Genomic DNA, 14,712 nt, shown 5'->3' with positions numbered 1-14,712 from the left:
AAGACCAGAAAGCAGCAACAGCCATGTGAGCTGGTTAATCCAAAAAGCAAGGTTACTAACTATGGTACTAGCATCTTTGCTTTTTGGACTGATTGAACGTATGAGCATGAATAATACGCAAAGCTAAAGCAAGAAAAAGCAAAGAGTATTAATTAATTCTGTGTTGCTGGTATATACTGGCTATCCCATACTTACTTTTGGTAGAGGTAGCTCTTGCTGAATTTGGTTTTCAAATTTAGATCTAGTCTGCAAGTTTAAAGTCATGCTTCTGCCTGCATGCATTGCTGACAAACCTCCAGAGTGCAGCATGCCAAGGTTAACAGTGTGGTGTTTGTAAGCAGCGGTCTGAGTAGAGGAAATAATCACGTGACAGGATATGAACACACATGCTCATTGAATTAAGTATCACACAAATATGGTTAATTTCACTAAGTTTTAGTTTAAGCAAACAAACAATACCAAGAAATAAGTAGCTTTTGATGCATGCACTCGATTGAACAAAAGCACATATAGTACTGGTTATACATAAAAATGGATACCATAAAAAGACTAACACTGACAGCAAATGAAATATTTTTTATACCTATAGTCTGAAAATTGTGGTCTATTATACTGTACAAATCCTTTTATGTATATAGGGCCTAGGATGCCCTATACTCCCACGGACAGCCCAAAAATCTGGGTATCTGATGTGCAGGGAACCCAAACAAGAGGTCTCTGCACCTCTTTAATTGATCCCAAGACACCTCTTTGTGAAAGAGAGGATTTTGCTTAGGACAGACACACAGTGGAAGGGTCTGTGCACACGTAGACTAACAAGACCAGAATTCCACATGACAGGATCAGCTGGCTGGATCCATTACTGCCCATTTCCTTTATTAGCAGCTACAATCCAGCTGCACTGACAATCTCATATGCTGGCGCTGAAGATTCCATCAGTCCACACAATATATTTTCATCTACAGCAAAGACCTTTTGAAGTTTCTTATATTTCCTACATCTCCATAAAGGGTGTTCCTTAAAACTGACCTCATGCAAAGTATAGTTGTGGTCACTGTGTCAGTTTCTGACTGTATGCTGCAAATTTATTATATATTAGATCACTTTCAATTGAAGAACTCAATATGAACCTAATTTAATTATCAGGATCTTCACTGTATTTTTATATAATGAATGTATTCCTTACACCAACACAAATATTAAAAATAATTGTAAAGTGTGTCCTAAACCAACAAAATACAAAGTTTAGCCTGAAACATCTGTCCTTTAGATACCACATTTTGATTAGGTAGTATGTGGTCTCCAAACAATGAGTAATTTTATATACCACAAGTACAAAAACAAAGGTAAGGAAGAAGATTCAGTCTTCAAGATAAATTTTTCAAAAATCGTCCGTTTCATCCTGAATATTATTTTAACATGCATCATTCTTTAGTACATAATAGCAGCAGATATCTTGACTTCAGAGCTGTTAAAATCCAGCATAAATTATGTATTTGGATACATTTTAAAAATGCATATAATTTACGCATTAGACCATAGCAGTTTTTCAAAGTCGCTTTGGTTTATGAAACAAGTCCATAATTATAAAGTGTCTTTTTGGCTGGATAGTCAAAACCATGCATAGAAAATATTATCACATCAGTACTATATTTTGCATGGAAGATAAACATGCTCGTTTTTCAACAGCAAAATGGGTATAACAATAATTTTAACTCCTAAAAGCAAAAATTGTGCATATCCAATACTACTATTACAAAGCTAAATAAGATATAGGTTTAATATTGCCCCCTAAAAATACCAATCAGAGCTAGACTACACTTTGGGCAATTTAATTCTATTTCCTCCACCATTTCAAAAGCTATAATGTGTTTGTAATACACTATATCCCAACAGTATCTCTGAGCATTACTAAATGGTGGGGATTCAGTAATACCTATCACTTCTGACAAAATCATTAGCAGGTTTCCTTTTTTTTGGTAAGGTCTCCTGGAAATGAAAAGAATTATTCCTTCTGAGATAATTTTTCCATAAAGTGTGCATATTAAAGGCAAAGGAGTCATGTGTGAAGAATGTCTGAAGCCATTATCATACCAAAGCTGGAGAAGAAAAAGATGCAATGAGTTTGATTTCAAAACCTTGACCAATCAATTATTTCCTTTAATATGTCTTAGTTAGTGGCTGTCAATAGAAATTACTGAATATTTTTTGTTAAAACAGTTTTCAGTCAGAAAATACCATTTTGATAAAAACTGTTTTTTTTAAATTGTATGAATTTCAGTGAAATTTCATTTAAAAGTTGGAAATCATTTTGAAAGTGACAAAACATCCCCTTTCAAAATTTTCAGAACAAAGACTTGATTTTTCATTTCAAAACATCTTTTAATTTAAAATGTATTTCATAAAAAATAAAAGGGGGATCAACATCAAAACTGAAAACTTCATATTTAGCAAAACAAAACATTATGAGTTAATGCCAAATAGTTCAAAATTTTGGCTTTTTCCCCTAATTCAGAATTTTTTTTCCAAAATCTGAAAAGTTTTTGATCAATAGAAAATCAATTTTCTCACCAGCTCTAGTTAATAGCAATGTTTTCAATGGTTTAACTTCTTTGTTGAAGTGGTCATGTTTGAAACCCCATTTTGTCATGAATGAGACATTGCCAACTACAGAACATATTCTGTCTTAAATTATACCATACTGCACATCAGTAAATGAGAACAGAATTCGAGCCCTTATTATAAAATTATCTCATTTATATGAAAGAACAAATCTAATATCCAGCTATTGTTTATGAAAAAAAGGAAGACAAGAAACAGTATAATTTTTAAATGACCTAGTTCAATTTTACTTTTAAAGGCAATATTACTTTGGCCTGTAGTTGCAAACCCCAATAATTCCTTTCCTAACCTAGCCGAGCTTCAGTGTTTTTCGAATACTGTCCCCACTTTAACGTTGAACCATTTCTTACAAAACTAAACTGGGAGCAGTGTTCCCTCTAAGCTGCATGGCAACACAGCTTCAGAGGTGATTAATCAGTTCTGCTCAGTTAGTCAGCTCCCTGCATGGAGCCATGAGCCTCTGAGGCTACGTCTACACAGCTTCCCTCTTCCGCAAAAGACTATACAAATGAAGCGCAGATTAGCATATTGCTGCACTTCATTTGCATAATTAATTAGGAGCCATTTTTGCGCAAGAGCCGTTATTCTTAATTTTTTCAGGAAGAATGACTCTTGTGCAAGAGAGGTTTTTTTTGCGCAAAAAGGCTGTGTAGACAGCGCCTTTTTGTGCAAAACCCTCTTGTACAAAATTGGCTCCTAATTAATTATGCAAATGAAGCATGGCAATATGCTAATCCACGCTTCATTTGCATAGGCTTTTGCGGAACAGGGAAGCCGTGTAGACCTAGCTTGACTGGGCAGGGCTGATTAATCACCTGTGATGCTATGCTGCCATGCATTTTAGAGGGAACATTGACTGGGAGTACCACATTCTAATCTGGATGGAGAGAAAATAAATCATTTTCCTCAACTCTGTGCTGTGCACTTCCTAGAGATACAGCCAGAGCCAAACCCTTACTCTACTTTTTAAGTGGAGTTCGGTCCAAAAATTAAAAATCTGCCATTTAAGTGAATTTTGAAAAGTTTCTTCATTTCCCCTCTAAAATACACCATGAATATTAATTTTAAAATGAGATTAGTAGCATACATAGTATAATAGGCTTCCTTGCAGAAAAAGGAGGAAGCCGTTGAAGTGGCTTGAAGGGAAAAAAAAAAAAGGCAATTAAACCCTGTTTGCTTGGTTGTGCTTTTCTCACACACCAGCCACTATGAATTGTTACTTTTTCCCAACAAGGTTATAGGAAAGTTGTAACAGTGTTGTTTACATTCACCCCAAGAATTCTATCAAAGTATGAGTCTGACCCTGCAGTAGAGTATGAAGTGAGCTGGAAATGACTGCCCACAAACTCCTAGGGTAAGATAATTCAAAATCATGGAGGAAATGAGGAAGACTGGGTCCAAATAGTCTGAGAACATAAAAAATGTCAAGCAAATATAGGTTTAAAATACATTCACTCAAAATAGTAGGAAAAGGTTTTTGAAATAGTTTCCTTACAATTTTTTGCTTTTGCTACTGTGAAGTGTTGTACGTAATAGGCACATGTGTTGTCTAAAATATCTTAATTTAAAATAGCCACACAGTAAGCAATGATTTGAAACCATTTGCGACTGGTGCCCTTCTGAGGTATCTCAGACATCTTGTTGTTGCTAACTGCACTAATGGACTTAGAATAGATTAACAGACTATGACAGGGTTAAAAAAACAATCACATAATTCATGGAGGATAAGTCTATCAATGGCTATTTGGGATGGGCAGAGACAGTGTCCATAGCCTCTGTTCGCCAGAAGCTGATAATCTGTGACAGGGGATGGATCACTTGATGTTTACCTATTCTGTTCATTTCCTTTAGAGCATGTGGCATTGGCTACAGTTGGAAGACAAGATATTGGGCTAGATGGACCTTTGGTCATTATAGCCATTTTTATATTCTATACAATAAACAAATGTTGAGGCTTATGTTAATGGTAATTCCATCCAGATCATCCACTTTCAATCTTACTTCTAGTCTCTGGATTTCTTTTTAAAATTCTCCCTACATATTATAGGGGTAAAAGTTAAGTGATATAATTTTTGGAAATTAAAAAAACAGTAAAGTTGAAATTTTTCTACTAAGATTCAGATCGTTCTAGTTTTATTTCAGAATCTTCTACTATGGCTAATACCACTCTTTGATAGAGATTGTTGCTGTAGTGTTTCATACAATCCCACAGTAGTAACTAAATGAAGCAATTTTTTTTGCACCAAACACTTTTATACATAGCTCCTGTAAGTCATTTACCCAAGAACCCCCAATAATAATTAATTATACATATTATGTGAACAAAATTCTTCACAGATGAGTTTCCCATTACACAAATACAGGGAATCTCAGAATTGGAAATGTTTATATTCACCACTGTACATGCACATACTTAGAAATAATATAAAACTAGAGCATTAATTCCAGAGAAATGCCAAACATACCCTGTCTAACCTTCTAGCTTCTATATGTCTAAGTAGCTGTTGTCTCCAGTCAGCAGGCATTTTAGCACAGCTCTCATTTCCCTTCACAGGGGTAGGCCTTGTCTTTATATCACTGTTATCTGAAGGCTTGTCACCATAGTTACCCAAGTTATAGTCCGATGGTATCTTTTCCAATAGAGCTGCCATTGTAGGCCGAGCTGAAACTGGCCTGGCCTGAGATGTACCATAACTCTCTGTACTGTAGCTTCTTGCAGACAATGGCCTCCTTTGTGTAAGGTTTTTAACTGGAAAACTTCCAGACTGGGCTTTCACTTCTTGATATGAAGGGTGTTCATCTTCATACCTGCCATTCCTTTTGAGGAACTGGGTTTCAGACACTGAGATACTGCTTTGGCGTTCCATAGCTGCTCTATACTGAGGTCTGCTATACCTATCACTCTGAGGCAGTTCATGAGGTTCGCTTACTCTTCTATACATTGACATTTCAGTGGAGCTTGCCAATGAATCTGCTCTTCTCAAAAATCCTGACCTTGATCCCTGGGTTGAGAACTGAGCATTAACAGCCTCCTCATTAACTGAAGGCTGAGAGAATGAAAACATGTGCTCCATGGGGGGATATCCTCTATAGGCTCTTGGACTAACCAAATCCTTGGCCATGTTTTTATTCTGCTGGGAAACATATTCTGGATTGTGTTGAAAAGGTGGCGGTACCCTCTTTTCTGCTTTAACTTCCACTGCTCCTTGAGGGTTAAAGCTTTGGTCAAACTGATAGACTTTTTTTGTAACAGAAGGCTTTTGCTGATGCTGTACTTTAACACTTCCATAACTCAGCAACTCATCATCTAACATTGGTACAGATTGGCTACGAGACATGCTAGACATACCATGCTCCTGTCCTATCATTTTATCTGGTCTTTCATGAGTGCCTGCATTGTCATTACCGGATGCATAGTTTTCTAATGGAATATTATATACTTTATATGTACCAATGTCTATCTCATCAATACTTTGTGACTTCTTAAATTTATTAGTTTTTAAATCTCGCATCATTGGAGAAAGCCTCTCTGTACTCTTGCTCATAGCAATAACGCTTTTAGAAGACTCTGGACGGCAATGAATATGTGAAAAGACATTACTGAGGCTTCTGTTAGCATTTGGATCATGATACTCCCATGCTACTCCTGGAGAAAAAGTACTAGCTGTTTCTGGAGATGCTTTGACACGATCTTTCCTTTCAGGCAAAGGGCTGGTGGTGGGGGTGCTCTCCAATTTAGAAGGAAAAGCTGTCCTGTCTTCAAAAGGGCTTGGAGTTCTGGTCCAGTTCTGCCAAGGATTGGGAGGAGGCACTTCTGATTCAGGTGTGTTTCTGAGTGTAGACTGTTCAAGTTCCAGGGGAATGCCAACTATTCTGTCTTGTCTAATTAAAGGCCTGCGTCCATGAGCAGATGTGCTTCTAGATTTAGAGCATAAGAGAGGATTGGTGCTAGGATTTTCCACTGTGCTCTCCTCAGCAACAAACCCTGTGTTATCATAGTGTGGGCTTTCATTCCAGCTGTCAGCAAAAGTGTCACTCATTGGATGCCTATCATTGCGCTGCTGCAGATTTCCCACGGGAGCAGATTCTAGCTGGCTGAGTAATGGCTTTGTCTCAAGAGGCTGTGGAAAAGACTGTGCAAGCCTACAAAAAGAAAAAAAAAGTTATGAAGACTATCTGGGCTACTGTTACAATAAGTAAGCAATCAGCAGAAAGAAATCCTTACAAAACATTTTAATATTTTCTCATTTATGTGACAGAGAGAGAGAGAGGATATAAATTATAAGAGTTCTTTGTCACAAAATCTGACATTTTCTAATTTTTGCGGGCTTAGGAGGTCTGCAATCTAAATAATTATTTTAACATTTTTTATATGTAACATAACTTCTTTTCAGCAAATCGGGTAACTCTGCAGAAAAGAATTCAGCTATAAAAACCAGTGTAAAAAATCTGGGAATTAACACAATAATGGGCTGCAAAATGAAGCCTCTGAAAATGTGGTGCATGATGGCCTTGATCCTCATGTCCAGTTGGACGGCTTTGTGCTTCTGCAGCAATGTAATGGTGTCCCCATAAAACCAGCTTATCCTGCTTGTGGAGAATTTCCCATGTGTAGGGCCATATTTGGGTTGCAAAAACTACTGTAGCAGTTTCTGTGCCATTTCCTTCTGTGTTGCCAATATAGGAGCATGGCTGGAGAACAGAAGTGACTCAGTATCACTATGCCCTGGCAATTTCCAGGTGCTAAATTGGTCCTCTTGAGACTGTTGATAGCCAGTGAAAATTCAAGCAGCTTTCAGGCTTCTCTTATTTGTACAGAACAAACTGATGACTGGGGGAATGTAAAGGTAGGTTACAAGCAGTTTGTCAATTTTAACAACATGCTAAGCACTCTTTAGCTGCAGCTCAGGATCTAAGCTTATTGTCTTCAAACCTTATGTTCCATAGCTATTTACTATCCCCTTTCAATATGTGATTATTTCACCTTAGAAAATATAACAGAGAGCCCAGCGATCCACTAGTTTCACTTTGTATTCCTATCTCCACTAGGACAAAATAGGTGTAAAATATACTCTTGTTGTTTGACAACCTTAAATACCTAGCATACCCTCACTTTGCCCCACTATATGTAACTACATAAGGTAAAAGGCAAGAGAAAATGAGACCCAGTAAACATATACACACACCTGTTTCCCCACAAAGAATTATTCACTGCTTCTTTGGCAGTTGTCTGCAAGGACCCCATTTTAACACGAGCATTAGAGGACCCTGAGGAAGCCTGGGAAGGTGAATAGTCTGAATAAGTGCCTGAGGAAACACTGTTATTGAGACAATGGATTTTATCTGCTTCGGATTCATCTGTTGATTCTGAAATGAAACAGAACAAGCATCACATGGTTTTGAAGCATTTGTAAACACAATGCTATAAAAGTAAATGTTCAAGCTGGTATTATGCATATATTTTTAAAAAATATTTTGTAAGACACCTGTAAATCAGAAAGTAGTATCCTATACAACTTAGCACAATGTATTACTTGTATATTTGCACCTGCACGAATTAAACATGCCTTCGCTGAATACCTTTCGTAGTCAAGATAGTACCTTTCTTTTCTTTACCCAGAAGAACAAGTTTGGGTTGGTACAAGGGAGCCTCTGCCATCGAAGGGTGAAGTTCTGCTATCCTCATGTCATTAGCAGGGTGTCCATAGGAATCCTGAGAGAGAGAGAATATCACCAAAATATAAAATAAAATTATATTAAGGTGGACTTTCAAAAGGTAATGGAGAAACAGCCACATTTATCATGAACAGTGAACTATATAAACCCAGGCACAGATAGTACCATTCTAATCATGCTGAATTTGTCACTCTAAAATTGTACTTATTCATAAAATATTATAACAAAGCAATATTACTATGATACTATGTCTATTCTGAAAATGAAGACAAAGTAGATAGACTACACACACATCCTTGATGGAAAAAAGCTTACAAAAAAGTAAAATTTAAATAGAAATGAATTAAAATTTAGAAAAAACTATTCACTTATCGAATAATTAAGTACTTTTCATTTATTTGTTCTGATTAAAATGGGAAAGATCTTTACAAATTCAACTCTTCCTATAGCTGCACCGAACCAAAAAGCTATCTTGGCTGAAATAAAATTTTCTACAAATGTAGACTAATAGTAATGTCAACGCTGTGTTTTAAGTGCACATGGTAATCTGGCTGAACTTCAAATGCTTCCCTACGCAATGCAAGAAGCACAAAAGATGTATACTGCTAAGATTCCTGTCACAAAGAATTAGGGTGCATCTACACAGCACCCTAAACTCGAAATAAGATATGCAATTTGCACTACACGAATTGCGTATCTTATTTTGAATCTATTTCGAAATAGGCTATTTTGAAATTTGGCACATCTGCACAGCACCAAATTTCAAAATAACATGCTATTTTGAAAAATATTTTGAAATAATAGGTGGCTTGTGTAGACATGGGATAGCTATTTCAGGATACTTCCGGTATCCTAAAACAACTGTGCAGTTTAGATGTACCCGCTAGACTGATAATTTGTTTCTGTTTTTAATAATATTGGTTGAAATATGTGGTCTGACACTTTAGGTTAATTATAACTTGAAGGGTTATTTTAGAAAGACTAGTTTTCAGCTCTCTAAGGGTACATCTACACAGCAGCATTATTTCGGAATAACGTTAGTTATTCTGAAATAACATAGTGTGCGTCTACACTACAAGCCTTTATTTCAAAATAGTGTTGAGCTGGAGGACTTCTTACTTCGACTCATGGTAACTCTCATTTTACAAGGAGTAGGGAAGTTGAAGGAAGAGTGTTCTTCCTTTGACTTCCTGCTGTGTAGACAGTGCCAAAAGCCAAATTAAGCTATTTTGACTTAAGCTACACAATTGACATAGCTGAAGTTCCATAGCTTAATTTGACTTTAGCCCTGCTGTGTAGATGTACCCTAATCGAATAATTATTCTTAGAATTAAATTTAAAAACATTTTGAAAATCTAAATTCACTAGGTTCATATAATTTAAACAATAATGTAAAGAAAAATTAGGATTGGAAATGCAGGGAGAACTTTGAATGGTCTGAAAAAGTCCCAAAGATTCTGACTTATCTCTGATCTACTCATAAAAACTTTGTTTTATAATGCCTAGCATTTATATATTTCTTTTTCATCCAAATATCTAAAAGAAGTTTACCAAGATAGGTGAACACTATTATCCCAACACACTGATGCACAGAGAGGCCAGTGACTTGCCCCAAATCATACAACGAACCAATGGCAGAACCAGGAATGGAGCCCAGGTTTTCTAATCCACCAATCTAGTTGTCAGTTAATGGTGTTCCCTTAAGCACTCTTCAGGGGGGAGAGACAGCTCAGCTGTTTGAGCATTGGCCTGCTAATCCAGGGTTATAAACTCAATCCTTGAGGGGGCCATTTAGGGATCTAGGGCAAATCTGTCAGGGATGGTACTTGATCCTGCCAAGAGGGCAGAGGAGTGGACTCAATGACCACTCAAGGTCCCTTCCAGCTCTATGAGATATGTATATCTTCATATATAATAATAAGTGTTGTTTCTGATATTGGAGAAGTTGGACAAAACTTTGTTATAGGACTGAGATTCACAGGTGTGAATTCACCTCCGTTTAGCAAAACTGTAAGCATAAGCCCCAACTCAGACAAAAGGAATGCATGAATCCACACAAGAGTTTTTGCTGAATATTGTTTTTGACAAGTATGTGTCTGTAAAGACAGGACACAAAGGCTGTGTCTAGACTACATGCCATGTAGATTAGACACATAGGCAAAGGCAAATGAAGCTGCGATTTAAATGATCGCGGCTTCATTTACATTTACATGGCTGCCGCGCTGAGCCGACAAACAGCTGATCAGCTGTTTGTCCACTCAGCACGCTAGTCTGGACGCTCCTCTGCCAACATCAAAGCCCTTTGTCGGCAGCCCCGTTATTCCTAGTGGGATGAGGTTTACCGGGGCTGCCGACAAAGGGCTTTGATGTCGGCAGGGGAGCGTCCAGACTAGCACGCTGAGCGGACAAACAGCTGATCAGCTGTTTGTCGGCTCAGCGCGGCAGCCATGTAAATGTAAATGAAGCCGCGATCATTTAAATCGCGGCTTCATTTGCCTTTGCGAAAACAACAAATCTACATGGCTCCGTCGACGGAGCCATGTAGTTTAGACGTACCCAAAGAAACAGAGAAGGAATGAGGGTATGTCTACACTACAAAGTTAATTCGAACTAACAGCTGTTAGTTCGAATTAACTTTGATAGGTGCTACACTTGTGATCCACTAGTTCGAACTAGCAGAGCGCTTAATTCGAACTAGGTAAACCTCATTCTACGAGGACTAATGCCTAGTTCGAATTAACTAGTTCGAATTAAGGGCTGTGTAGCCACTTAATTCTAACTAGTGGGAGGCTAGCCCTTCCCAGGTTCCCCTGGTGGCCATTCTGGGCACAACCAGGAAAACTCCACTCCTCTCCCCCAGCCCCGGGCCCTTAAAGAGGTAGACTGTGGCCAGACGGCACTTGACACAGCCAGCCCTGCCAGAAGTCTGTGCCCCAAACCAGTGGCCCCAGGATGAGCCAGGGAGCCAGTGCCAGCAAGCCGTCCCCTGCCCAGTCCCCCAGCACCCAGGGGCCATCCAGGGGCCGTAGATGGCACGCACCCTCCTGGACTAGTGCGGAGGTCATGGACCTCATTGAGGTTTGTAGGCAGGCCCCCAATGTCCATGATCTCCGCACTAGGAGGAGGAACACGACTGTCTACGGCCACATAGCGGCTGCCATGGCCCGAAAGGGACACAGGCGCACCCAGGAGCAGGTGCGCCTGAAAGTAAAGCAGCTGCGGCAGGCATACGCCAGGGCCACCAGGGGTGGCGCTGCAGCAGGGGATGCCACCTGTCCCTACTTCCCCACCCTTGACCGACTCTTGGGGGGTGGGGCGGTTCGTGCTAGCCCGGGGGACAGCGAGTCAGGACCGGAGGGCCCTGACCCGGGCATACTGGAGGGGCCATCGCAAGCAGTTCCAGCACCAGAGTCAGCAGGGTCGTCCAGGGAGACCGTACCAGGTAAGTAGTTCGAATTAAGTAGTTCGGGGGGAGGGGGGGCGGAGGGAAACCAGAGACCACGCGCATGAGCCATGCCGTCCACGGATCACGCAGACACCTGTGCACGTGCGAGCACGTGCCATGCCACCTTTGGGCAGGTGGCTCCAGCTGCGTGACACCCAGGGGCCATGGCCCAATAGGCACATGCATGTGTGAAGAGACCTGACATGCTCCCGACCCCGGGGCGGGACCCAGCAGGATGCTTTCCCTTCACATGTCCCCTACACAGAGGCAGGGGACATCTCCCTCCCGCCACCCCGGCCACACTATACACAGCACAGGGACATGGGTGCGGTCTTGGGGCAGCTCCCAGTCTCGGGGAGAGCCAGACATCCTGACCATGGCCTCTGTACAAGCACAGCGGCTCTAACGGTGCAGGGCATGGTCGCCCTCACGTCACGGGGGGGGGGGGGGGGAGGGGCTTGGCATCATCCACTGCGTCCCCAGGGAGAACTGACCACTTCTCTTCTTTCTCTACAGCTGCACCAGCTGCTCGTGCAGGGCGCACCACCCCGCCTGGGACATGCTCCCGCACCCGCGGCCTGCTCCGGACCACCACCACGGAGCAGGAGTACTGAGACCAGCACCTGGGGTCCTTGCGAGCCCTGCACCACACAATGGAGGCCTGGATGCAGGCAGACCTCCAGCTCCGCCAGGAGCAGCTGGCTGAGGTCCGAGGGCTGAACTCAAACCTACAGGCCCTGCTGCAGAGCATGGTGCCCCATGCTGGTCCTGCGCCTGCTGCCCCCCCAACTTCTGTCCCTCCTTCCACTCCTGCCCCCCCACCTCTTCCTCCTCAACCCCCACACCCTCTTCCTCAATGTCCACACCCCCCACTTCAACCTCCGCACCCTCCACCCCATCTCCCGGGGACGCTGAGGCCCCCTCCCTCGCCGTGCTCCCCCACTCCAATCCCTGAGTTTCCCCTCCCCCTCCTTTCCCTTGCCTCCCCCTTCCAGCTCCCTCCTCCCAGTTTTCCCCCTCCCCTCTCCCACACTCTCTCCTGCCCTTTCCCGCCTCCTCTCCCCCGTCTCCCCACAGTTTTATTCCCCCCCCCTTTTGTGAAATAAAGAGAGTTTCTATTTTTGAACACATGTCCTTTATTTTGTACATCAGGAAGGGGGACTAGGGAGGGGCAAGTGGAAGGAGGTGAGGGAGGAATGGGGAACGAGCCCCCAATGGGGAGGACTGGGCTGGCTCTGCGGGCTCCTCGGGGTGAAAGCTCTCCTGAAGCCCCTCGATTGACCCCCCGTCTGGATGGCAGCCTGCGGCAAGTGCAGCCGGGCTGATGGCTGAGTGCTGTGATGTGCCGAGTGTGGGCACTCAGGACTCTCCAAGCCAGGACTGCTTTGCAAGCGGGGAACCCCTGAGAACTGTCTGTCCGGGGTGAGGGTCAGGTCCATTTAAGCACAGCCCTTGGCTAGCCTGAGACAGCAGCTCCATGCTCTAAGTCCTAACCTGGTGCCCTGCCGGCACTGCTTCCGGCCAGCCTTAACCTCAGTTCAGGGTCCACTCAGTGTGGACATGCTAGTTCGAATTAGCAAAACACTAATTCGAACTAGTTTTTAAGTCTGGATGCTGTCAGCCGACAGTCAGGGCAGTGTGTGTGTGTGTGTCTCCTAAGTCTTTGACTGCTAAGACACGAAGTCTCATCGCAGTGGGCAGCCAGAAGGCTGAAAGGAGCCCCGAGAGTTTAACGTCCGTGACTTTACTGCTAGGACCGAGGCCCCATCGCAGAGGGTAGCCAAACAGGCTAACAGACGCCCCAGTGTGTAGGAAGAGCTTATTACACCTTAGATTTTAGCTGCTAGAACACAAAGTTCCTTCGCAGCGGGCAGCCTGGGAAAGGTTGGAAAGGTGCCCCAATGGATCTTGTCACCTGGGAGTGACACAGATCCAAACGCCCAAGCTCTCCCTATGTCTGTCCCTTTATGACCAGCTGAAGTTCTTTTAAATTGTGCTTGGTTCTATTACAGCAACTGAAGGAGTCAGGTTAAAACTTAAACAGTTACAGGTTTATTAAAGGAACTTATAAATCGTATGGTTACAATGGCTATTGCTCTATTTCTTAAATGCTAGCAAAATATATATATAGATCTTAAAAAGTGGTTACAGGAAAAAGGTAAAGATAGAAAATAGAAATAATGGTACCAAATGACAGCTTAATCTTTAAAGAGCTCTAACACTATGTATATATACTTAAACAAAGGACCACATCCAGGTAAAATTTTTACCCCCTTCTGTGCCTCTCGACTCCAGCGTGTCAGGCCAGGGCCGGTCTCTCAATTCCTCGGAAAGATGAATACGAGGTGGGCGTCCCCTCTGGAACCTCGGGAGGTCAAACACCAAACCCGACCAGCAGATAGATGGTAGATTGACACACAAAGCAAGTGTGCTGCTGTACCCATCTTTATACCCCTGGGGGCCCGTATTCTCTTTCTTATCTTAAGAGGCCAAATTTTACTGGTCCGTTTTGTGGCGCCAGTTCTTATAAGCAAGTTTCAAGTTAATTTACTCTTGTAAGAGAGGAAGATAGCTAAATTAGGACTGCCAGATGTTCTTGTTGGGCGGGAGATTCCTCCCCCCGCGGACGGTTGTGTGTTCATATCAATATGGGTTAAGTCAAGGGCATGATGTACAGCCTCTTGGTCAACAATTAGTTTGACCACCCTCCTATCTCTGCTTACAGTTGGTCACGGTCACTGAGCCAGCATATCTAAACCTCATGCTCCAAGGTTTTCAAAGAATATGCTGTTTTCCTGCTCTTATGTGCCCTGCATGGTTTCAAGCAGACAAAGATGGATGTTAAAATGGGGGTTCATGTCTGGCTACAGATGCGCTAGTTCGAATTAGCTTAGAGGAAGGAAGGAACCCACAAGGAAGCTACTAAAAGTATGATAACTTGCTCTGGAAGATGTCTTGGGAGAAGTTTT

The 14,712-nt window shown here is 42.0% G+C and overlaps 1 protein-coding gene across 1 annotated transcript in view; it reads right to left on the bottom strand.

Moving 5' to 3' along the window:
- The window catches only part of LRRC7 (leucine rich repeat containing 7), a 399,545-nt gene that overhangs the window by 53,381 nt on the left and 331,452 nt on the right, over positions 1-14,712 (bottom strand). Inside the window, exons 18-21 of the mRNA XM_075936231.1 lie at positions 8,224-8,335; positions 7,809-7,989; positions 5,088-6,765; positions 196-345 (exon numbers count right to left, since the gene is read on the bottom strand). Coding sequence (XP_075792346.1) covers positions 196-345; positions 5,088-6,765; positions 7,809-7,989; positions 8,224-8,335 — 2,121 coding nt within the window. The remainder of the gene's footprint in view (positions 1-195; positions 346-5,087; positions 6,766-7,808; positions 7,990-8,223; positions 8,336-14,712) is intronic.

The sequence above is a fragment of the Pelodiscus sinensis genome, chromosome 9 (assembly GCF_049634645.1).
Source record: "Pelodiscus sinensis isolate JC-2024 chromosome 9, ASM4963464v1, whole genome shotgun sequence".
Lineage (NCBI taxonomy): Eukaryota > Metazoa > Chordata > Testudines > Trionychidae > Pelodiscus > Pelodiscus sinensis.
This window is presented reverse-complemented; position numbering and strand designations above follow the sequence as displayed.